The sequence below is a fragment of the Carassius auratus genome, chromosome 21 (genome assembly GCF_003368295.1).
Source record: "Carassius auratus strain Wakin chromosome 21, ASM336829v1, whole genome shotgun sequence".
Classification (NCBI taxonomy): Eukaryota; Metazoa; Chordata; class Actinopteri; order Cypriniformes; family Cyprinidae; genus Carassius; species Carassius auratus.
Window position 1 is genome coordinate 14,381,376 of NC_039263.1, and position 26,597 is coordinate 14,407,972.

The window sequence follows — 26,597 nt, forward strand, 5'->3', positions numbered from 1 at the left end:
GCTCTATGCATTTCAATTAAAGCACAAATTAGCATGTAAAAGGCTTTGTCATTTTCTAAGATGTATGCAGGTATATTCAATACCGCTAAGATTTCAGTCAATCTGCACCTCAGACAAATCCTGTTTCTAGACAGGTGAACATCACACACACCAGTGTTTATTGTTGCTTTATTTTCCATGGGAATGAATGATTATTTATTTATTTAAGAGATTAAAGAGAGTGACATCTCCAGTGTTTCCTTAAGTGACAACGTGTGCTTTTTGAAAAGCACTGACAGCTCATTGCTTAAGTTGAGAATTAATTCCACTGCTCTATTTTGAATTGTTAATTTGCCTCAGCTGATAACAATGCTGCCGGAGTGTAAAGAGGATGTTTTACATTTGAAAGGATTTCAAAATAAGCCATGACAACCTGCCCTTCACATCAAATGAAAAGATTAATTCATCTGTACCATACAAGTGTTCCTCATTCATTTATTGCTTTGGAGTCCCAACAAATTAAGATGAAAAATGGCTATTTAATTTAATTAACACAACAACAAAAATTTATTTCACAATCATACTGCCCAAAGTATCATAGGAATAATCGGATTTACTATAAGCAATGTTTTCATGTTATAATACCAAGGCAAATTTATTGCGATTTACAATCTAAATTCCATGCCTTACTTAAAAAATTTACTCAATTTTTGTCATTTTTATTAAGTTTTTATTCTTCATTCTCTGAACTATTTGTCGTATCAGTCGACAATTTTTTCTTCCTTAATTTTAAAAAGTGCTATTTAGTTTAATGAAGCAGTTAACTTTTTATGTATTGGGATGAAATGTTTATGTTTTTTATGTTTTATAATGTTTATTTATAAGTTATTTAAAAAAAAAAAATGTTTCCATATAATTCTGATTCAAAATACAGCATGAATTGGCCTTCCACAGGTTTTGCACACATTTTTGGACAAAAGTATGTAAAGCAATGTAATGTAATCCTATACGATTGCAGTATCTTTGGTAATATAATTTATACTACATTTTATTTTATTACATTATATTAGAACATAAATATACTCCTCTCATTATTATTGTGTGGGTATTTGACACTGCAATGCAGTTCTGAAATTGCATGTTCATTTTGGAGCACCAGAGGGAGGTGTAGGACAAGCTGGACCTTTGACACGCGCTTGCACAATAAATTCCGTGTTTAAATATCCCAAAATGCTTTACAAACAAGAATTTGGGCGTTTATCACACATTAAAACTGATCAATGATAGACCATACTGTTAAAACGTTATTCACAAACACGTAGTTTTACTTTTATTGCTCGCCTGAAGCTGTGATCCATTAATCGTATTGCCCTCAATCACCGGGCGAATCAAACGAGAGCTGCAAGTTGGGCGCAACTTTGAATCCTCTGCTGGTTAGCGTCATTTGACGCTTCTTAAACATCCTACAGTTTAACGGGGACCAGGGTTTATGTTAGGTAAAGTGAATACGACGAGTTTCCTCGGAACAGGTGATGTTTGAGACTTTTGTCAGAAGCGCGTGGATGAGGATAACGCTTCAGGACGCTAGGACAGCAACTGAAGGAAGAAAACCAAGCGTTTAGTCTATGCTGCAAATGGACCGAGACCTGAGGTTTATGTTGGTACGGTCTTCCATTCTTCTTTAATCTCAGAGCTTTAAGCTGATTTATGTTCGATCCGCTGCCCACGCGCGCAGTTCAAAGTGCGCCTCGACGCGCGTAATTGTTTTACTCAATCTGAGAATTTAAGGGCTTGGTCCAGCGCCTGGTGCCCATACGGACAGACTGACAAATTCAAATAAACAACTGGACATCTAAATATCTTCAGTTTTCCTGTCACATCTCAATAAATGGGGAACCCGTATACGTGTACTCTAAGGGATTGTGCTTTCTGTTAAACTCATACCGCACCACTTGTTTTGAAATCGGTACATCTTCAACAAGACCATGATGCTTATGAAATTGCTTCTTCCACTGATGTCCATCGTTTTGATACGAGGTAAGACAGATTCTTTTTTTCAATATGTTCTATTACATACTATTAAAAACAATAACTGCTAAATCATTCATTAAAAGCTGCGTTTAAAGTATTAATAGCAGTAGTTAGACTAATAATATTCAATTAATTATCAATAATAATAGTAATAACAACAGTAACAATAATAATTTAGAAAATGCTATTTATGTTTATAGTTGTGTGCTGCTCTTTAGTGGTTCACCATGCAATTTATCATAGAACCGATATTAAAGAATCAATTGTGTATAAAAGTGTTACTTGTTTAAAAACAAAATATTGGTCAAACTAGTTGGTCATTCTTCAGTATTGAACATATTGGACATGTTGTTTTTCTGACCAAATCTTATTACTGATTTGTTTTATTTCTGCTTACTGTGCTATTTAAATTCCCCATGTTTCCTGTAGAACATGATGAAAGTGTTCATGCAGTGCCGTTAAAAGGTTTTTGCCCCCTTTCTGTTTTTTTTTTTAGATTCTATTTTTTGTGCAAATCTTTTCACACTTAAAAGATTCAGATCATCAAATAAATTGTAATATAACACAAAGACTATGCAAGTAAATACAAAATGCCGTTTTTAAATTATGATTTCATTTATTAAGGGAAAAAAGCTGTCCAAACCTGCCTAGCCCTATGTGAAAAATGAATTACCCCCCTGCTGTTAAATCATGAAAGACCTGTGATTAACCACATTATTTTAGAAAGCTGAGTTAACCACACTCAGACCTGTTTACTTCCAAACTCAAACCTGTTGAATCAAGAAATCAGTTAAATAGAACCTGTCTTACAAAGCTTAACATGCTTAAAGAGCAACACATCATGGCGCGATCTAAAGAAATTCAAGAACAGGTGAGACACAAAATAGTTGACATGCATCAGTCTGGAAAGGGTTATAAAGTCATTTCTAAGGCTTTGGGACTGCAGAGAGCCATGGTGAGAGCTAGGGGTGTGCGATATTGAAAAAAAAAAATCTCTATTTTTCTGCCATTTTATCGATAACGATCATTAGACAATATTTAGCTGAGTGTGTTATTGTGCTGGTTTAAGGACTGCCTTGGACAGCTGACTCCAAATGTTTTGAATATTCTTCATATTCTGTGTGGTGGTCAGTTCACACTGAGAGAAATTCGTCTTTTCCAATAAGTTAGGCTTATTTTTACATTTTATGGGCATTTTTAACTTTATGAAGTCATTTTATCTAAAAGTGTCCATTTATGTTTTGAGTGAAATTCTTACTTTTAATCAGTGAATTGGAATAATAGGACATCTGGACTGTTACCAAGCAAATGAATTCAACACAGAAGCTGCATCTGAAGTGGCATTTAGATTTAATGCATTTAAACACTGAATCAGAATGTATCTATGACAAAGGGTTCTAAAAAATATGGTTTCTTATTAAAAAAAAAGCTCAGTTTGCCCCGGGTTTGGGGTAAGATGACCCGAGTCGAGTCAGGGGGTAAGATGCACCATCTGTGTGTAAAATGAGCATCTGACCAAATCTGATTCAAACCCATGTGAAATAAATAATAATTAAAATCAACATCAATCAAATGAAGTTTAAATTTCAATATTTAATAGTTTACATTTCTGAAACAATATGTTGAACACCAAACTTTTAGCCTTCCTAAGAACAGACTAAACAGAAAGTTTGTTGGCCATTAGTGACTACAGGTGGAAAGATATTTGTATTTATTTATTTTTTATATATTTCATAGCAATATCTGGCAACATTACCAGAATTTAAACTGATGCTAATCAAAAGAGCCCAGAGACATGTTACTGCTGACAGGATACCACATTCGGTAAGGCAAATGCAAATGCAAAAAAAACACACACGCACACACACACACATCATGATATTATCTGTCAGAAACCTTATCAACACTATCAAAACAGTTGCATGTAACACTAGTGCAGAGATCTGTAGAACATATGTTACAGTATGTTACATCTATGCTATTTCATATTGTAGTTAAATTTCCACAAAGTCGTGCCAAAAGCATTCATAAGGGCACTAGACAAAGTTATCATTTATATAGCAATGGTTATTAATGAAAACTATAACAGTAATAGGTCTATGTATTGCTGAGGGTGGGTCAACTTACCAACTGGCTCATCTTACCCCACTCTCCCCTATCTTCCATCTTTAATGGAAGTCAGTTCTTTTTTTTTTTTTTTTGGTTTGGGCCACTGCCCCTCAAAATGTCTTTTCATGGCCCTGCTCCACAGCGATGTGAAAGACTCGTGGCCAGTTATAACAAACGATTGATTGCAGTTGTTGATGCAAAGGGTGGCACAACCAGTTATTAGATTTAGGGGCAGTTACTTTTTCACGTAATGCTGGGAAGGATTGGACAGCCTTTTTACCTTAATAAATGAAATCATTATTTCAATCTGCATTTTGTATTTACTTGGGTTATCTTTGTGTAATATTAACATTTGCTGGATGATCTGAATCTTTTAAAGGGTTAGTTCGCCCAAAAATGAAAATTAGACTGTTTTACTCAAGTCATCCTAAGTGTACATGACTTTCTTCTTTTAGACGAATCCAGTCGGAGATATAATACAAATTGTTCTGGCTACTCCAAGCTCTATAATTGCAGTAATTGGGTGTTGCAGTTGAACAGTCCACAATTCTTCGAATAAAGCCCACACATTCAGCTTTCGCTTATGACAAATACCAGAGGTGATAGAGAAGTGTTTATTATTACATATTACATTATTATATTACTTTTTTTTTTTTACAAAAACATATGGATTCACTACAGAAGGCCTTCATTCACCATCCAGAGCCATGTGCGGTACGTTTTATTATGAATGCGCAAGCTTTATTTGACAACTTGTGTACTGTTCAACTGCAACATCCCCTGACTGCAATTATTAAGCTTGGAAAAGTCAGGACAATTTTTTATATAACGCCGACTGGTTTCATCTAAAATAATAGTCATACGTGGGATGCCTCGATGGTAAAACACAAGCTAATTTTCATTTTTGGGTGAACTAATACTTTAAAAGTGACAAGTGGGTCTGGTTGAGCACGAACCATAATAATTACATGCCAGAAAATTAGTAAATTTACATTACAAAAAATCCAGTTCAAGACCACACAGAATGTTTAGTGTAGTATTGAACTAGATTTACAAATGTAAATGTAACATCAGAAGCACTGCTTGGTATGTAACAGTAAAAGTCTGCAGAGTCTGCCTATTTACAAACACATGGGCCGTCTGAGATTTCCTAGACACTATGCTACACTTAAGAACCATCTGGTGTATTGTGATTGGTTTTTTTCGGGAAAGTGAATGCAATCCGCTTGTGTTGGGGAGTAAATCAACAGCTCAAGCAGTCACATGTGCAGCGTGCTGGATTTATCTCTATAGTGGGATATGCAGCAGTATTTTCTTTGTGCTGTTTGTACTCAGCTATTAAAGGGTTAGTTCACCCCATCTTCTACTAACCCCTGAAGCTTAATTCAGAATAATCCAATCGAAGTTATATTAAAATTGTCCTTGCTTTTCCAAACCTTTCACTGGGGTAAGCGGTGTTTGTTGTCAACATTTCAGAAGACGTGAAATAAAGTGCGTGCATATGTAATAAAATGTCCCTCACACAACCCTGGAGGGGGGGGGGGTATACATGCATTTTTGTAACATAAATATGCAGTATCAAACATAATAAACACTTTTTTTCTCACTTCGGTTGAGGTACCAGGAGACATGCAGGTGGATGTTGTAGTTTGTCAGTGCTGCATCATGGTTCGTGACGAGCATGGAAAGAGAACAAAACTAGGGCCGGGACTCGATTAAAATTTTTTATCTAATTAATTAGAGGCTTTGTAATTAATTAATCGAAATTAATTGCATTTTAATCGCATATAAATATTTGACCTGAGAACAGTGAGAAGTAATTTTTTTTCACATGGATTTATAGTATACCATTGAATAATGACTGAATACATAAGCTTAAGCAACAAAATATTGTTTATCTTTGTTCAACCAAGTCTAGCAGACCAGTGCAATTTTTGCCATAAAGTGTAGCAATAGCATATTTAGAAACAATTTAGAAATAGTACATTTCAGAAATTCAGGAAGCTTATAGGTGCTGGAACCTTCTGTAAAGTGTTTTTTTTTTAAGTAAAACACAATACTGTCAATTAAATTCCAAACATTGGAAACACTGACTATTAGAAAACATCTCTCTGTTGCTTCAGAGGCCATAACATACTAAGTCCAACTCTCAATAACCTTGGCCAAAACAAAAAAGAGTTCAATAAAGAATAATACATAGTTCAACATAAAGTGTAAAGTCCACGCTAGCTGCTATATGTTTTGCGTTGAGGTGATCCTTGAGGCTCAATGTGCTTGCGGTGATATGCGAAGTCAGAGCCATATAGAGTGACAATATGGGCCCTATCTTGCACCCAGCGCAATTGACTTTGTACACCGACGCATGTGTCATTCCTATTTTGCACACTCGCAAAGCGCGCTTTTCCCTCCATAGACGCACGTCGCTAAACTAGTGAATGAACTTGCGCTCCCTGGGCGGTTCAGCGCAAAAAAAGGAGGCGTGTTCCGGCGATCCCTGGTGCTTTTTTGCTGTTCCATTAAACAATTGCGCCACTGACCAGAAAAAACCTAGTCTAAAGTCAGTGGCGCGTTGCGCGTTGTTCATTATGCTATTTTAAGGGCGCATGGTAAATACGCCATAATAATAGCAATCCATAATGGAACTTGCGCACCTGCTTTTAAAGGGAATGTTGGATGATGCTCTGATTGGTTTATTTCACGTTACGCCCAAACCACACCTATGAATAATGAAGCTACTTCAGACCAACCCACTTTAGATTTGCGCCAGGCGCAAGACCCATTTATCCCGCCGGGAAAATAGCAACAGCGCCGAGACCCGCCCACAAAGTTACTTGCGCTTCGCGCTTTGACACTTGCGTTTCAGATCGTTAAAATAGGGCCCTATATATCTCTATATGGCTCTGTGCGAAGTTTGCGAACGCTAGTTGGTGCTTCAGTATAATCGGTCCGCCGAAACTCATCCAGTGAGAAACGTTCCGCGGTGCAAAAATAAGTTATTAAAAATGCGGGATTTTTTTTCCTGTAATTAATTAATCTTAGTTAACGCGTTATTTTTTGTGTAATTAATTAATCTCAATTAACGCGTTAAAGTCCCGGCCCTAAACAAAACAAAACGCTAGTCACGAATTAGAAAAACCAAACGAGGATTTGTAAAGAAAAACATCAAAATAAGCCAAGAGGAGACTGGTTTTCCTTTGCTAAAGTAAGTAAACTTTGTTTCCTTTGCTCCTACATTTCCCAGAGGTGTGCGCGCAACACATGCAACTTCCATCTTCCTCCTTTACGTTTTCCAGTTCCCCACAGTCAGCAGAAGTGAGAAAAAGGTGTTTATTACATTTGAAATCTGGATATTTATTTTTTAGGACTAGTTTTTCTTTACAGAAGTGAGAACTGAGAGGTAAAGTATGCATGTTTGTCCTAAAATACATAAGAAACAATGCAAAACAAATAAAACATCACATTTTCAATGCAAAATTTATTTGTATTATTACTATTTCTTTTGATATTGGAGTAAATGGTGACCTGAGCATGTTTTTGCCGGGTTTTATGAGATTCACCCTTATTAATTGTGCCTTGGATTTGTTTGAACAAGCCGTTGACAAATGTGTTTTGTTGCAAAGATGGTGCCATAGTACAAACATATTTGTACATTAGCATGATTTGTGTATGAATCCAACAAATTATGCATAACTTATTTTGGATTGCTGCATCTATAGTGTTTTGGATAATGCCGTCTATCATTCTCTACTGTTTCCTTTAGGAGATCCCAAAATAGAACATCACTAGGGGTGAGACTTGAGTATGAATTCTGAACTGTTGTCACTCAGTAACAACCACAGAAACTGGTTTCATGTCATCTCGACTTCATGTCATCTTGATATAGGAAGAAGCACAGCTAAGGAAACAGCAGGATGTTTAGCAGCTGGTCAACTTCATTAACAACAATCTCAGCTGATTTTTTTTAAATGATTAACAGCATCAGAAAGTGGATGTGTGTGAAAAATGTGAAGCGTGTGCAAGCTTTTTATTACAGCATTTATTTCTACATGTCAGTTAACGTAAATGTGTATCAGAACTCACCTTAGTATGAAAATAATGGCTAAGAACATAACTCAATTTAATATAGATGTGAAATGTAGAAAGACTTTTTGAATAATGAAAAGAGAACTTGCATTTTTTAAATCCCTGTGAAATATGAATGCATTCTTCCATTTGCAGCACTAATTAGAAGGAATTATTGAAGAACATTGTATATGTGTGTGTGTGGCCTGTCTGGTGTTAAGCATTGTCTGGTCCTGCTGTGGCTGATCCTGACCCACTTTCCCCCCTTACTATCAGTGCTCCCGCTTTAACTGCCACTGAGCAAACGCTCCCACCATCTGTTATCCCCTGGCCCATTGCCATGGCAATACTGGGAGTCTTTTCTAAACAGGCGATGCAGTAGTCCGTGGGTAATGTAGTAAAGGGCTGAACTCCAGCAACAGGTCATCGTACTAAAACCACGGCGTTGGCATAAGCCAGCTCTGAGCTTGAGTAATGATGAGCTGTGATTAAGTTGAGGGACTAATCGCTAACATGATTCAACTGTACCAACCCACCAGACGCAAATCAGTACCATGGGGTAAAAATTCATCAGAAATGGATATCAAATAAATCTGGATTAAGAGTGTTCTGTAGTGGTGGGGATTTTGTTCATCTCGGTGACTTTTGAAGCCATTCACCGAAAAGAGTTGTTCATTGTTTTTTTCAGTAACCCTTTCTTGCATATCATCCCAAGCAAATTACAGCACTGTTAGAGTAAAAGAGAATTGTTACGCTTTTAGAAGAGTTTATTTATAACATGCTTTATTATTATTATATTAATATTTCAATTTAGTTGTATTTTTATATTTTCAGTTTAATTTTTTAGTAATTGTATGAGCTTTTGTAATTTCAAAGAAACAAGATTTTAGAAAAAAAAAGTGTTTTATTCAAACACTGTAAGCAACACCAATCTCATCTCATCTGGCTGTCATCCATCCTCACATCTGAGCTGATTGAGAGTTCACAAATCCAACATTTCATCATGAGAAACCCAATAAACCCAGTGAAAAGAGAGATATCAAACTCGAGTGTTGTAGAGCAGTGTCACTGCATGTAATGGTAGGTCCACTGGTGAAAGTTGATAACCCTGCCTGATTCACACAGAGGGCTCTCACGGCTTACTGGCACATCATATTAAGGATGATAGCTTGCTTAAGGCAGTGTACTGCTGTAGTACTCCGCTCTGGTTAGCTTCATCCACTACTAGTATTAAGGCTGAAGTGTGTAATATCCACACCACTAAAGTCACCAAACAGAATAATGACCAACAATGGACAGCATTGTCATTGGATAATCCTGCTTCTTGGTTGAGTATAGAGCCAAAGTTTTCTATTGTCTCTGCATATCAAGCTGGAATAGAGTAAGTATTTTAAAGTTGAAATTAAAATATTTTTTCGATAAAGATATGGACAAGGCTGTGTAGATATGTTTCTGTTCCCTTATGTTTGCTATAATATTAGATGATGACATCTGCCATACTTGCAGGCTTATAAACATGACAATATATTTTCAAATAAACGGTTACAAGTATCCTTTGTGTATTTCAAGAAGTGATTTCCACAGAAAGGAGAGAATTTCTTATTAAAACTTTTCATTGATGGCTACATGTGTTATGTTGAGTTTGAGAGTTGTCTTTGAACTGTTTCTTTTTGAAAATTAGGAACAGACTTGAATGTTGTTTTACTGCTATCACAATGGTTGGCATATTAAAGCAGTTTGCAGCGCTTTTGCGGATATCGCCAGCTTTGCCTGTCTGCTTTTAGATTAACAGCCTAGTACATGGAGATAGAGTGAATTGTGATGAGTATCATGATGGACAGCTCTCAGGTAAAACAGCAGTGTAGAAATGCTTTTGTGCTTCTGATGGTATTGTTAAAATAATTGCTGTTTCACACATTCACAAAAAGTAAGGAAGCACAAGCTAGCTATTTTAATATTCATGGGCTGTTCACAGATTTGGTCTGAACTTTTTGTTAGAGTGATGAATAATGTGAAAATCCTCTCAACAATTGACTTCTCATCCTTTATCTGTGGTTGGGTTTAAGTCGATGCTTTCCATAGGTTCTTCATTAGTATCAAACATGTGAGATACTAGACCACCATGATTCTAATAAAGGGGAAAATTAAAGAACAGAGTTAATTTCACTCTCCTAAGACCTATGATAATTGTCCCGGGTAACATAGAAGAGTGTATTATAATCAAAAATCTTCTTGAACATTCTTGTGGAAATGGACAGGGCTCAACTTTGAGGATAAAAGGGTACCTGAGATATGCTCACTCCTGATCCTAACACAAGCAGTGAAGCAGAAATAGGAAATTTCACAATTGAGTTGTGCAAGAGTGCTAGGCAAAAGCTATTGACTTGCATATAAACAGGCATTTTTTAGTTCTGAGTCATGTCAGGGTGCGACTAGAAACTATGATCACTTATCAACAGGTAGTAAAATTCCTACAAGGTTCTGCACTCTCAGAACAAAAAAACAAAACAAAACAAAAAAAACGTGTGAAAGCAGTCACTGGGGCGGTGCCTTTTCCAAAGGTACAGTTTTGTACCTTTTATTTAACAATATGTACATTTTACTAATACTGCATGTACCTAAATTAAGGTACCGATGTGGACCCTTTAGGCAAAAGGAACTAGTGACAGCATTCATACCTTTATTTCGAAAAGGTGTGAGTGAATAATAATGTTTTGTACTTTTTCTGATGTTAAGACTGTAGTCAGGTTTCCTTCCAAAGTTGTAAATTTAACTTGTGCGCAAAATAGGAATATCAGATAAAACTAGCACCGTTTCCATCCAACGAGTTAAAAAATACAAAATCATCACTTCCTGAAAAACTGTAAATCAATAAGAAAAGTAGGAGAAACCACTGAATATAATAATTTTCATATATAAATTACTTGCGCAGCCCAATCTAATGAAAGTGCGTATTAATATTACACTACATAAAAACAAAAACTCATGGTGTTGATACGCATTCTCACCAGAGCTTGTGCTATGCTCGTATCTCTCATAAATGTTCAAACGACATTTAATGGAACTTGTGGATATATATTTTTATAGATATGGATATTTTTCTTACACAAATGCATCCCTTCACTTCAGAAACCCTTTATTAAACCTCTGGAGCCATGTGGAGTACTTTTTATGATGGATGGATGCACTTTTTGGGGCTTCAAAATCTTGGCCCCCATTCACCGCCATTATAAATTTCAGAAGGGCATTTTTAATATAACTCCGATTGTATTGGTCTGAAAGAAGAAATTCATTAACATCTAGGATGGCTTGAGGATAAGTAAATCATGGGGTCATTTTCATTCTTAGGTGAACTATCCCTTTAATAGTGCACCTTTGGTTATTACACATTTTGTGGGATTTTTTACATGACATACAACCAAGTATGGTGACCCATACTCAGAATCTGTGCTCTGCATTTATCTTATCCATGTGCACACACACAGCAGTAAACACACACACACACACACCAGAGCAGTGAGCAGCCATTTATGCTGCGGCGCCCAGGGAGCAGTTGGGGGTTCGGTGCCTTGCTCAAGGGCACCTCAGTCGTGGTATTGCCGGCATGAGACTCAAACCCACAATCTTAGGGTTAGGAGTCAAACTCTCTAACCGCTAAGCCATGACTTTCCCACAAATATAGAAAGACATTGTTCATTTTACTCATAGAATGACTGGGAATGTTCATCAGCCTTTTTCATAGGTGTTGGATACACTGTAGCTCTCGTTTCTCAAAGCTTTTAATCAGCTCAGAGACCAGAGCTCATCAGTCCTCCAGCAGAGTGGAGGAATGAGGTCAAATGACATTTAAGAGTAGCCATGTTTGAATGACAAGTATGATTTAGCTATCATAATATATACTATATTGCTGTAAAGTTGTGAAAGCCTCTGCTTGCTTTAGAAAACTTAAAATTACATCTGCATAGCAGTGCATTTTATCATATTTGTACCCGCTTTAAATGTGTCTAAACACTTGGGATATTGCATTGTTCCATGATAATTTTATGGGGATTTTGCATCCTTTCGATCATTCATCATTTTATTGTGGTTTCATGGATCAAAACTGAATTGCATGTAAAGCAGATTTGTTCATTCAGGTTTGGAATGAGCGTGAGTAAATAATGACAGAATTTTGGGTGAACTAATCCTTTAATATTATAAGAAGCAAAGCTGTGAAACTCTATTTGCTTTTTTATTAGGCAACAAATGTCTGAACAAGTTTCTGAGCTGACAGTGCGTGCTGTGTGGAAATGTCTGTGTCTTTTCCAATTGACTCAAGAATGCAGTGACGAGACTGGACAGCTGAACAGCAGTTAGGACTGTGTTCTTGGTCCCCTTTGTTGACGGAGGACTTTCAGTTCTCATTAGCCTTTGTGCTCAGTGTCATGACAGCTGACTTATGAAGCACAGTCCAGCCCATCGTGTCAGGTCATCATGTCCAAATGACAAATCCTGTTTTAGTTTCTGTCACAGATTTAAGTCATGGTGAGAAATGTTGTGTTTTCATCAACTTGTAGTTTGGTCTTTCTATTGAAACTGGCTTCTGTTCATTTGTGTGTGTGTGTATGTGTGTGTGTTTGAGTCAACATTGCCAAATCAGCTGATGAATATATAGCCTGGTAATATAAGATCTCAATTTCTTTCAGTATTTAATTATTGTACTTGTTGATGTAATTCACTTTTCTTCAACACAATTTTGTAACTGTTTTGTGGTTACAGTTAGTGAGAACTGGGGATTTCATGCAACAAAATAAAAAGTAATAAAGGTAATTGCTCATTTTTATCTCATAGTTCACCTTTTTTCTTGAAATTATGAGAAAACAAAGTCAGAACTGTGAGGTATGAATTTAGAATTATGACTTTCTCACAATTCAGAGTTTATATTTTATCATTTTATTTTTCTTTGTCTATGAGAGAAAATAAAAAAGCAGTTACAACTTTAGACAATATTAGATTTAGACTTTTTCTCACACAGTTGAAGATTTATATCTCACAATTCACACAAAGTTTTTATCTGGAAATTCTCAGAATTGCAAGAAAGTAGTCTGAATTGTAAGTAAAAAAAAAGCTCATAAAAAAAGTTCATAAAAACAGATTTAAATAATTTGTTTGTGAATCAGACTGATCCAATTCTTGAGTTCAACTCACTGATTCAATGCTGCTCTCAAATTATCAGACATGTAATATAGCATGTGAAACATCTCAAAAACTGAATGTACTCTAAAATAATGATTACTTACTGCTTTGATTGCTGAATCATTTCATAAAAGGTGATAAAATGTAATATAATCCTGAGCTGCAGATGCACCACTGGTTCTCTACCTGTCTGTTCCCGAATATGATCTGCAAATCTGGCCATATTGCCCCAAACATGACTAATGGATATCACAAACAGTAAATGATTTCTAGAGTAACTGTTTATCTGTGAATGACAGGGACGTGCTGAAGGCATCTCTCTTCATGTAGGTATCTGTAATGCAGGTTAATGCAGCATCATGCATAGGGCGTTGTACTGATGTTCTCTCATGCGGTTGGAAGCAATGCTGAACTTCAATATCCTGAGTGCTGTAATCTGCCGCTGTCGCTAACCTCCTCTAACCTGTCGTCCAGCAGCCCTCCATTCAGCAGGGCTTTGCTGTGTTTGCGCTGGCTCATGAGCAGTCCTAAAGCCCAGGAACGTCAGTCTGCTCTAATCCAGGACCGGCTTTCTGCCTGCCACTGACTCACATTTATTTTTTTGTCGTTGTTGTTGTTGTTGTTGTTTTAAAGCTTACCCTATCTATAGTGACCAAAGACTTAAGGACTGCATTTAACAATATTAAATTTGTGTCCTGAATATCCTAATCTGTTTTTTTTTCTGAAACAGACATTTTATTTTGCTAAATCATTCCATGTCCCATTTGACTCTGTGGTGAAATATACATATATCATATATATGATGTATTATATAGTCAAACATCACCGATTAACTTGATTTATTTGAATTAGGTAGATTATTTTTGATTAATTATTATTCATGATTCAGATTTTAGTGTGTGTATTTGTATTTATTAATTTTTTAATACGCTCCATTCTCTTATCTTAAATTTATTCATTTTATTAATTGTGTGTATTTTTGGTCTCTTTTTAGCATTTTTTTAATAAGCTACATTCTCTTTCATCACTGAACAGATTTATAGTCATGTTGTCTATTAATTTGACCTTAATTATTACAAACTCTGAAATTAACCACAAAGTAACATTTACCTCCTACTCAAATTTCTGTCAATAAAAGTTAAATACTTTGCGTTTTGAATCCCATACACTCTTTTTGGCATCATTTAAAAGAGGTAAAACCCACTACTGACATAGCTGAACCTCCCTGCCTCAGAAAGGACTAGAATTTTCCACAAAAAATAAAAGAGGAGAAATGTTGTTTATGGTTATGTAAGGGACTTTGCCTCTGTAAAGTGCAGCCTTATTTTGGAGAAGGGATGTCTCCTGTTTTAAGTGGTTTAGCACTAGGAGTCCTCTGGCTATGTAGAGGCTTGGGATTGGAGTATCACGCACACGTCCCGCATGTAAACCCTGGCTGTGTTTACAGACACCCTTTAGCCAGGGCGGGTGAAGTACCTCTCTGTATCTTATTGTAGCCGTGGTTCTTAAACCCTACTATTTTTAGACAACTACATCTAAGCCCAGTCTCAGTTGCATGGAGTTGCTGCACCTTATTTACCAGCTATAGGCCCACGGTAAAGAGACTCGTCTACATCTTTCTGTACTCTTTGTCTTCCATACGCCATTGTCTTGGTGGATAAAGTCTTTTTAAGGCAATAAGCTGAATGTACCCATATGGGAAGTTACTGAGTTAATTGCCCCAGTTCTAGCATGATTTTAAATAAAGGGTCAAATTAAATAAAAATGAATTTTTGGTTTAGATTTATATATATATATATAAAGAGAGAGAGAGAGAGAGAGAGACTTTATATATTATTATTACATGAAATTATGTTGAAAACAAAACCAGTGCTCCTTAATATTTTTAAGAAAACTGTGACAAATTAAAAAAATGGCATTTAGAATAGCATTTATTTGAAATATAGATTTTTTTTTTTACATTGTAAAAGTTTTTGCTGTCTACTACTATTTTTCGCCGCAGCATTGGGGGAGTTGGTGATCCTCTGCCCATCTTGACTTCTGAGAGACACTGCTCCTCTGAGAGGCTCTTTTTAAACCCAATCATGTTGCCAATTGACCTAATAAGTTGCAAATTGATCCTAAAGCTGTTCCTTAGATGTACATTTAACTTTCCCAGCCTCTTATTGCTAACTGTCCCAACTTTTTTGGAATGTGTAGCTCTCATGAAATCCAGAATGAGCCAATATTTGGCATGACATTTCAAAATGTCTAACTTTCAAAATTTGATATGTTATCTATATTCTATTGTAAAATAAAATATATGTTTATGAGATTTGTAAATTATTCCATTCCTTTTTTACTCACAATTTGTACAGTGTCCCAACTTTTTTGGAATCTAATGAATAATTGTTACCACAATTAATACATTATAACACTAATTCATTGTTACACTATGCATCTTATATTCGGTTATAATTGTTACAAGATATCATGTATAACAATGCACATTATGAATAATTAGAATGCATTATAGTCTCTAATAACCCTTTATAATGCATTATACAAAAACGCTTTTAGTAAAGTGTTACCAAATATGGAGAAAAAAATAGTTCTGTTGTTTGTTGTTTAACTGTTCATCTTTTTATTTCCAGGTGTTCACGGTCAGATGGTCCAGATGGACAGCAGTAAGTCAGGATTTGTGGGATCACAGGTAGAGCTACGCTGTCAGTTTGTCAACAGCAACCCACCTGTTAAAATCTCACAGGTCACCTGGCAGAAGCTGGTCAATGGCACTAAGCAGAATGTTGCCATCGCCAATCCAGCCCTGGGGGTGTCAGTACTGAGCCCCTTCAGAGAGCGTGTACGCTTCAAGAACCCTGCGATCCGCCAACGCACGCCTTCCCTGGAGGACACCACCATAGTCTTCAACAAACTAAAACTGTCGGATGAATCCACCTACATCTGCGAGTACACAACCTTCCCAGCTGGCAACAGGGAGAGCATGGTTAATCTCACTGTTTATGGTATGTAATGCTGCTGTTCTCCTAATACCAACTGTAAAACTGACCAATACCACGAACAATGCATCTAAAAATATGACTTCAGATGAGATTTAATAGCTGAACAACATTCATTTCAGTGGTCGAGTAAAGATTTAAAGGTATAGTTCACCCAAAAATTAAAATGTGCTGAAAATGTACTCATTCTAAGGTCAGCCAGGATGTTTGTTTCTTCACTGGAACAGACGAAAAGAGAATTTCAGCATTTGTTGGAGTGCTTATGGTTAGCCGCTGTGTTGAGATAAAATTACTAAAACTTTTGATTTCACAGAAGATGAATTTCTGCGTATATTGCATAATTTTCCAAGTTGAGAAGCCTTTGTCTTTTCAAAATGTTTTCCATGAAAACTGGTTATTATATAGCGCTTTGCAGTTCTTAATGAAAAAAAACACCAATAAGCTCAAAAGCTTGCAAAACATAGCGTGGCACAGAATATTACAGTAATCCAGTGGTTGTCTGCAGTGCATGAAATATCCCAGTGTTCTAAGCCTATGTATTTGTCCTGCAGCTCGCCCTATGATCCAGATGAGTCTTTCCACACCCTCCATAGTGGCGGGAACCAAAGATCTGAAGATGACTGTTGCCACATGTGTTTCTGCCAATGGGAAGCCACCCAGTGTGATCACATGGGAAACTGATTTAGATGGAGAATCTAACACCCAAGAGATACGCAACCCTGATGGGACTATCACAGTGCGCAGTGACTATTTGGTGGTTCCCAGTCGAGAAATACACCAACAGCTGCTCACCTGTGTCTCCACATATAAAGATGAACAATACACTGACAGTGTAACGCTCAACATTCAGTGTAAGAAACCAGCTAAACACTACTGTTCAAACATTTGGGGTCAGTAAGGTTAAAAAATAATACTTATTCAGCTGGGATGCATTAAATTATTTAAAAGTGACAGAAAAGACATTAATATTGTTCCAAATAAATTCTATTTCAAATAAACGCTGATCTTTTGAACTTTCTATTCATAAAAAAAGAAAAGAAGTATCTTGGGTTCCATACAAATATTATGCAGCACAACTGTTTTCAACATTGACAAATTCTGAGCATCAAATCAGCATATTAGAATGATTTCTGAAGGATCATGTGACACTAGAGACTGAATTGGCTGCTGAAAATTCAGTTTTGTCATCACAGAAATCAGTTACATTTTAAAATGTATTTAAATAGAAAATTTTCAGCTGCAATAATATTTCACGATATTTTTGAAAGAGAAGTCTTACTAACCCCCTAATTACAAGTCACTTCAAATAGTATTTGTTTTTTTAATTATTCGATTGATTATTTTATGATCCATATTTCACTTATTAAAACAGTACATATACTATAATGTTTAGCTTAATAGTAATAGCAGTTTAACATTTTAAAATATATTTTAAAATATATTATCATGGGTTATCTATTAAAATCATTTTATTCTAAATATTAATTTTTGTCAATTGTATTAAATGTCCACTGAAGGAAATAATAAAATTAAAAGTTATGGGATAAATTTGTGCTCCCTTTTCTCCTCGTTTACAGATGAACCCGAGGTGATAATAGAAGGCTTCGATGGGAACTGGTATTTGAACCGAGAAAACGTTCAGCTCACCTGCTTGGCTGATGCCAACCCAGCCATCTCATTGTTTCAGTGGAGATAGTATGTCATTTGAGTCAATTCTGCACAAATTTATTAATGCTCAGTTAAAAAACTTTGAAATGGATGATAATCTCAAAATATACCATATCTTAAATTACTGAATATTATATATTAACTCTATTATATATGAACAACAACATAATATGTTGATTACCACAGAAATTAATTTCAGCTCTGTTTGCAATGCACTTAAAATTGATGTCCATGGGGCAAATTATTGGCATACCATATTTTTGTCAGATCTGCATATCTTGATTTTTTGCATATCTGATGAGCCTTTCTCTCTCCAGCTTGAATGGAACTATGCCGAGTACAGTAGAGCTTCGTGATGATGTGATGATCTTTAAAGGTCCTGTAACCTATGACATCGCAGGCACATATGTCTGTGACGCCAGCAACAGCATTGGGACAGGCTCTGCATCTGTTGAGGTCATTGTCACAGGTGTGTTGTTTAAACTTCTCACTCGACTGAAAGCATGTGGCTTAACGGCTTCTGTGCATATGGATATGCATGTTATTTTTTTTGTCTTTTGCACTAAATTTACTCTCGACTGCCTCTGAAACATCACCTAAGAGCTATGATCATGCCATCATTTTTTCAATAAACAATGAAGACGCTCAGTGCCTGAAATGTGGATGCTTGTCTCCTGCCTGTATTTTTTCTTCAGCCCTCAGGTGTTTGCTTTGATTAATTGCTTGCTGGGGTAGAACTTGGCATGTTGCTGCAAGTTATCTGCATGTGGCTCCTGACTGCACCTTTGTCTGTGAGGACCTCTTGAGTCATATTTTTCTCTTTGCATGCTGCAAGCATAAGGTGTGGTCTGTAGAAACTGCATGCTTACATTTACTTGTGTGTACATGTATGTTTGGTTCTGGTCTGCTGCATAGTTCAGTCGTTGTGATGGCACCTGGGATTTGATTCCATGGTGAAGAAATACAAAGAAATGAAAAGCCTTCCCTATTTAAACTTCCTCTTTCTCCCCATGTTGTTTTCTTAAAGACCTTGTGAAATCAAAATTATCTGACAGTGACTAAAAGCTCTGTGGCTTTAAGTCATTGTCCATTGTGCTAGTGTACTCATAAAAGTTTATAATTTTTTTTTTAGCTTTAAGTACATTTGCCATTCAAAGGTTTGGGCTCTGTGAGTTTTTATTTAATTTTGTTTTGTTTTATTTAAAATAAATTAATACTTTCATTCATCAAGATTAAATTGATCACAAGTTACAATAAAGACTTTGTATTGTTGCAAACATTTCTATTTCAAATAATGCTTTCCACTGACAAAAAGTGTCACAATTTGTCAAAAACATTAAGCAACAAAACCATTTTCAGCATTGCAAGAATTGTTTTTTTAAAGGGATAATTCATCAAAAAATATAAAAAAAATTCGGTCATCATTTCCTCACCCTCATGTCGTTTCAAACCTGTATGAGTTGCTTTCTTCTGTTGAAGATAAAAGAAAAGATGAGATTTTGAAGATTGCTGGTAATCAAAGGTTTTTTTTTTTTTACTATGGAAGTCAATGGCAACCACCAACTGTTTGATTACCAGCAATCTTCAAAATATCATCTTTTTGAAAATTCAGCTTTGTCATCATAAGAATAAATTAGATTTTACAATATATTCAGATAGAAAAGTTATTTTAAATTTAAATGTAATATTTCACAATATTACTGTTTTTACTGTATTTTAATCAAATAAATGAAGCCTTGGTGAGCACAAGTTTTTTTTTTTTTTTTCAAAACCCCAAACTTTTGAATGGTTGTCTAAAAGCCTATGTCTTACATAAAGTAAAGATACAAGCCCCTTGATATGACCCCACTTCCTGTTTCAAAAGGAAATGTGCCAGCACAGGAAAGAAAACTGCGCACAAGGTCTTTAACAACTCCATTCCCCTTTTGGTAATTAAGGTGATCTTTTTCCTTACCCAGAATTCCCTAGCAACCCACACGGGGTTTCTCAGGAGCCACAGCAAGCTTTTGCCATCATTGGTGGAGCTGTTGTTTGTGGCACAGTGCTGTTGGCCGCCATTACGCTCCTGGTAGTGTTTTTATATCGCCGGAGATGCATGTTTAAAGGAGATTACAGTACCAAGAAGCAAATCCTTGGAAATGGTTACAGCAAGGCTGGCAGCGTGCCGTCACACCCCTCATTACCTCACAGTCTGCCCTTCTCCGAAGACTCCGATGAAGAGAAGAAGCTGGAACTTTACAGAGGCTGCAGTATCTTGGGAAGAAGTGTTGGGGAGTTGCACGACTGCAGTGACAGCAGGATGAAGGCGTACCACATGGGACTGATCGAGGACCATGAGAAATGCGGACATAGTGAGCAGACTTACATTTATGATTACGGATCTGAGGTGGAGGTCTCAGTGGACATGATTCCTCAGATGGATGGCTCTGTCATCTCTAAAGAAGAGTGGTATGTGTAGGACTCAAGACGTTGAGCTTCTCAGCATCTTCGCATTCATTGTCATCTCCTTCCTTTTAAAGCAGGCTTTGGGGTCCAAACTGACAATGGATGCGATTCACCAGAGGACATTATTGACATGAAAATCCAAACGGATGCTAGATGTTTGGAGATGGGCCGATGATTGGTCATGTTGTTGACTTTGCCTGATAAAATTACTCTGTTTCAAAACCTAGCGAGCTGTTTACAGCAGCCAACGTAATTGTGCATAGATATTTGCATAATTATGCTGCCTCTTGAAATCCCTTGTTTCAGCCAAATTCTAAATCAGCATTACAATCTCTCACATAGAATGAGATAAATATTAGTGTTATTATGCAATTCTAGGTTATATTTCTTATATTTAAAAATAGCGATATACATATTTGAATGTAATTAATTATTTTACCAAATATTTGGGTACGTATATGCTTATTGTCTGTGAGCTTAGCAACAGGCTAACTTCAAACTCTATCGAAATTGATAGCGATTTGTGTTCTTCCTTACCCCTAACCATGCTTTTACAATTCTAACCATAGTTTATCCATGGTATTTGTAGTAGGCTAAAATTGATACAAATAGTAATCAATACACCAAAAAAAAAAAAAAAAACCTTACTACAATAAACCACTATTTATGTGACACACAAGGTTTCTCCTACAAGATTTTCCTATGTTGGCTTTGCAAATTGGTCACTTTCAATGTTGTTTAGGATGTTGAATCACAAGATTTTGTTAGTCTGTTATTAGCTTAGCAACATGCTAATTTGAAACTGTATTGAAATCAGCTGTGCGTTGTGTTCTGTGTGGAGTGTTTGTGCTGTTAGCCTAGCAACATGCTAACTTCCATTGAAATCGATTGTGATTTGCATTCCTTAGTACAGAGCACAATTTACGTGGGAAATCAGTTCTTTTCCATTACGTTTAGGATGCTGACTCACCCGGTTTTGCAACAGAGTTATCTCTAACAAACTAGGTATTTGTTTGGAAGAGAATACATGTCTTGACAGTTCTGTTGTATTGAGAAAGAAGTTTCGCCTCGGGATAGTGTTGACTTAAGAGCAGTTGATACTTCACTATAACCTATAAATTGTGAACATCTTACACTGTGTATATCATTTTGTGCATGATTCATGGAAACTTTGCCTTGTTTTGTCAGATATTGTGTTTTTTGTTTATTCAAACAGAAAAGTGAATTTCAGGCTGCTGTAATCACAGGTTCCATAATGCAGTACAACAGAAGTGCACTGCAGTAGTAAAATACCACCTATAAAGAATATAAATGTGTATATATAAACAACCACACCATTTAAAATATGGCTTTAGCTTTTAAGAGTCAGTGTTTCAATGCATGTCTCAGTGGCTGCAATCTACAATATATATATGTGCTTTGAAATGCTAAATTATTGAATTTTTAGGATACCAAGGAACAAACTGGTTGGATGTTACATTGGTCTTTTGCAAGTGGTGTTCAGCTAATGTACTGTTCTTCCATATGATATGCTGTAAAATGTCTAATACATTGTGTTTTGTGCCAATTGAAAACATTTATGAGTGTTTTTTTAATTTGTAAATTTCTTCTAGAAAGAAGCAAAGAGGTAATTTTCACAATAAAGATTTTTGCCCTGTTGGTTCACTAATATAAATTTGTTAACATTGCTTAATTTATTCAGGAAACTCTTGATGTGCTATTGTGTCCTTTATGAGTTCAACTTCATGATGCTGCCAAGAACAACATATTCAGATATACAGTGTATTTATTGTGATATCACAAGTGTTAATAAGTCTTGTGAATTCTCTGCTGACGTAAATAAAAATGTATAAATCAATTCAATAAGCACATTTTTTCCAAGCAGAGCAATTCAGTCTGATCAGGACATACTTTGTGGTGTCAGTCACTTATTTGAGGTTGGGTATTGTCTGTTTCAAGTGCACACATTATGCCATTAACATCTCTTTTATAGGCATTACAGCACCACATGACAAATCCTCTTTTTCACTAGCTGGCATTTTACATCATTGTTGTTTTATGTACACAGTGACCTAAGGGAAAGCTCCCATGAATCCCTTCCATGGCAGCCCCATTTGTTGGTATGGTGTTGTTGTAGTTTGAACAAAAGCAGAGCATGAGATCCGGATGTGTGGGGATTTTTAGTTTTTTTTCTCATCAACACAAAACAATAAGAGTGGGGCCATACAATAGAGCTATTCTCGTGAATGTTAGAGCGGAAACATGTTTCAGAGGCATGTCAGGTTTGAATACGTAAGTAGTACTGAGTCAATGACTTGATGTGTTGTATATGGTGGTATTAGCAAGGATATGCCCAACATGTATTTTTCCTGCAGAGAAACCCCAGCCACTGAGCGCTGCAGAGAGGGTGATGGGTGTCCTTGGATGGGTGATTGCACTGGCCATCATCCTCAGTATAGCTGGCACAATATATTTGGTCAACAAACAGCAGCAGCACAAACATGCAGGGTCAGACAATGACTCGTAAGTATCCAGCTCATTAAAAAGCTATCTGCAAGGATCTATCAAATTCTGAGATTTCATTATTGAGGCCTCACTGACTTAAGTGTCTACAAGTGTCTATTTGCTTACCTCACTTAATGTCCTAATTAAATGATAATTTTTTTTTATTTCATTTTTATTTTATATTATTAATCATATTAATGTCAAAATATATATTTCAACTAATATTAAAAAAATATGTATCTGCTTATATATATATGACAATGTTTTATAATATAAAAAGTATATATATATGAACATTTAATATTTTAATATATATATTTTGTATTTATTTTAATAAATACATATTTTTATGTGCTTATGCATAATATATTTATTAATTAGAATATTACAAAAAGTATATATATATATATATATATATATATATATATATATATATATATACAGTAAATAGTGTATGTATTATTCATTTTTAAATTAATGTCATACAACTAATATTTATATTGAATATAATGTAATTATTATATTATTGTTGTTTTACATTATTAGTATTATCCACGTATAAATAGATTTAATAATAAATACATATAATAATATAATACAAATATATTCTAAAAATATTAAATATAATGTTATAATATATGTATATCCAAGTTATATTGTTAATGACTTTTAACATTCTCATTTTAGTATTTTACATTATTGGACAAACAATTATGCCAAAGCTAAAATTATGTAACTATATTAGTTAGAACTAACCTCATAGGTTCATTTTTTTATTTTATTTTTTTAAAATGATATGGTGTGGCTTCAGTAAAATTTCTTGGACAAAAAAACAAAATGAAACTAGCCTGTAGTTCTTTTATGTCATTGTTGAAGTTAAGACCCTCTATCTCTGCCTCTCTATTGTTGCAGAGATGGTTCTTCTCCTGGCCACAAAAAGCCTTGCTCGTCTAAAAAGAAGGCAGCTGATGACTTCCAGGTAAGAGAGCACTCAGTAAAGCCACAGAAACACCAGTGAGGGCTCTGGCATTTTTACCAGATGAAAAGATGCACTAATGCACCATGGTCTGGCTACCGACCTGAATAGAGGAACTGAGGCTTTAATGATAAACCTGCATTGCCTCTGGCCTCAAAGACACAGTGAGCAGAGAGCGCCTCCTACTGGAGAAGAGAACGAACATGCTGATACTTTCTCCCTAATAGTTTATCACAGAGTATGTTTTAGCAATAACTTGGTGTAACTTCCTTGAACTTTGCTACTTTTGAAACATTTATGTATTCTGAATTGGAAAAAAGGTCCAAACGTGATATTACGCACCAGCATGCGTAATACCAGGGTGACAGTGTCAGCCGTGTGCCAGGGCGCACTCATTAAATATGCACAGCGCTCATTCTCTCATTCTTCATTCTCTCTATCTGACCTTGTATCTTTGTTCCCACAGAGCCCCGGGAGGTTCTACGATGAGCTCCCAAACACGGCAGACTACGTGAGTTACCGTTTGGCGTGTAACAAAGAGGACTATCTGGAGCAAAACTCTCCTCCCATTCAGCCTCCTCTGACCTTCCTGCCCCAAAACCCCTACACTCAGCACGGTAACCAGAACGCCATATTCACATACCCCACACCCCCTGGCCCCGGCCCCGTCTCCTCGTACACCTTCCCCAAAGAGCAGTATGTGTAAATACATTTGCAACCTCTTTCTCTTTCTTGTCTTTCTTCAGTTGCTCTGGTCATCGTGTGCTTTTTTTTACTGTGTTCTTTCTAAATAGATCTTTTTAAAAACTGTTATTCTCTAAGCATAATTGGATTTGCATGCATATTTTCATATTTTATGAAATGTATTAATATTGCTTAGAATTAATCAGCAAATAATTACAGATTAAAGCAGAAAAGATTCAGAATGAATAAATTTATAAATCTGTTTTAAAGGTGGTGCATACACTCCATTTATAACAGGCAGGCCCATATTGTTTATTGTATTCTGTACAGTTATGCATCATTGCATAGTTTCAGGATTTTCCAGTGAATTTGTTTAATTTCTAAACAGGTATTTTTGATGAACTTGCAACAATAACATGGTAGCATTAAAATATATATATTCTTGAAAAATCGATTAAAATAATTATTATATGTATGATTGTTAAACAATATTACTACCATATTTATTTAATTGTGTTTAAAATGGATCTTTTTTCTGCTTTCGTAATTATTCATATTCCTTTGCATCTTAAAATTGTATATTCTGTATATATATATATATATATACACATGTATGTGAGAGGGTTTTTTTTACATGCACACCAGCAAATTCCAGGAAGTATTTATTTAGAACTGTGAATCTCTTTGGTCATTTGTCCTTTATTATTGTTTACATTATGCTTTGTGGCATTCATGCACAATGGTACAAAGTTCTTTCATGCACTGCAACTCTAATAACTGCATAAGGAGTATTTATATAGTGTATAGAGCACATTAAACTGTGCAAAATTGTGATGGATTACATTATAAGTATTTGTGTGTTGTTACAGTGACCATATGGTATTAAATAAGCTGTGAATTATGTAATATTTGAATATTTTAACCACTTGTGATTATTTTGTTTCTCTTTTCTACTAATAAATACATAAATAAATAAACATCGGCTTCAATGCTATTTTTAGGTTTAGGATGTCTGATTATAACTAATAAGTTATAAAATAAAATAAAATAAAATAATTGCATTTAAGCAGGATATAATGATGCAATGCAATGCAAAATGTTATAAGGAAGTAATTGTGATGATTACACAAGATTTATGATGAAATAGTAATCTGATTAAACCTATTTATAAATTGCATTTAATATACGTGACATACTGTATACCATCTGGCGTGAGCATAACATGACAGATCACAGCAGGTTTGTCTGGTTACAGAACTGATTTGCGCTAATCACATAACGCAGATTAGGAACCATTTGTATGAGTGTGTGTGAGCAGAGAAGCAGCTGTAAACCTCTTGTGTTAAGACCAAAAGACTTCTATAGAAATTATATCGACCACAAAGAAGTATTGAACACTTCTGAATGTCATTGCAACAAAATATCAAACCAATTCTAGGTTAAATCAATCTAATCGATTCACTTTCAAACAAGTGTTCACAAACCTTCAACAAAAATATTATGTGTATGCATACACAATGGTCATGCCATATCTATCATAATTTTTATTGGCATCTGTGTACAGTGTATGGGTGTGAACCCTTGCGTTCGTAACTGTTTTTCTTGGTGTGTTTATAAACTTTACATGGAAGCGTAACATGAGAAACTCATGAATGAATGTAGGGAGCACTCTGTTCCCTCTGCTTGGCTGAGCTGTCGTGGATGGAAACACTTACACACACACACACACACACACACACACACACACTAAAATAATTCTGACCTCAAACCCAGAGAGGGAGGAGCTCAGAGAAGAGCTGGGATCTGTGATTAAAGTGCATCTCCTCGGGCTGTGATGAACCTGGCTAACTAACCTTGAAATCCATATTTAGAATTTTTTTAATTGCAAATTAGCCACATCTTACCTTTGTATGCAGTCTCTGCTTTAAACCATTTTGGTTGTTAGACATTGATTGCATGGATGG

The 26,597-nt window shown here is 35.6% G+C and overlaps 1 protein-coding gene across 2 annotated transcripts; it reads left to right on the plus strand.

Annotated features, from left to right (window-relative positions):
- Window positions 1-1,321: 1,321 nt before the first annotated feature.
- nectin1a (nectin cell adhesion molecule 1a) lies at window positions 1,322-25,595 on the plus strand. Of its 2 annotated transcripts, XM_026196181.1 has the most exons (8): window positions 1,322-2,016; window positions 15,990-16,361; window positions 16,907-17,206; window positions 17,933-18,050; window positions 18,341-18,492; window positions 22,844-22,991; window positions 23,886-23,952; window positions 24,416-25,595. In XM_026196181.1, the coding sequence occupies exons 1-8, from the start codon at window positions 1,965-1,967 to the stop codon at window positions 24,653-24,655; spliced, it is 1,449 nt and encodes a 482-aa protein (XP_026051966.1). In that variant the 5' UTR covers window positions 1,322-1,964; the 3' UTR covers window positions 24,656-25,595. The 2 variants fall into 2 exon arrangements, with proteins under 2 accessions (XP_026051966.1, XP_026051965.1); XM_026196180.1 differs by lacking the exons at window positions 22,844-22,991; window positions 23,886-23,952; window positions 24,416-25,595 and adding an exon at window positions 19,982-22,127 and having other exon boundaries at window positions 1,334-2,016.
- Window positions 25,596-26,597: the final 1,002 nt, after the last annotated feature.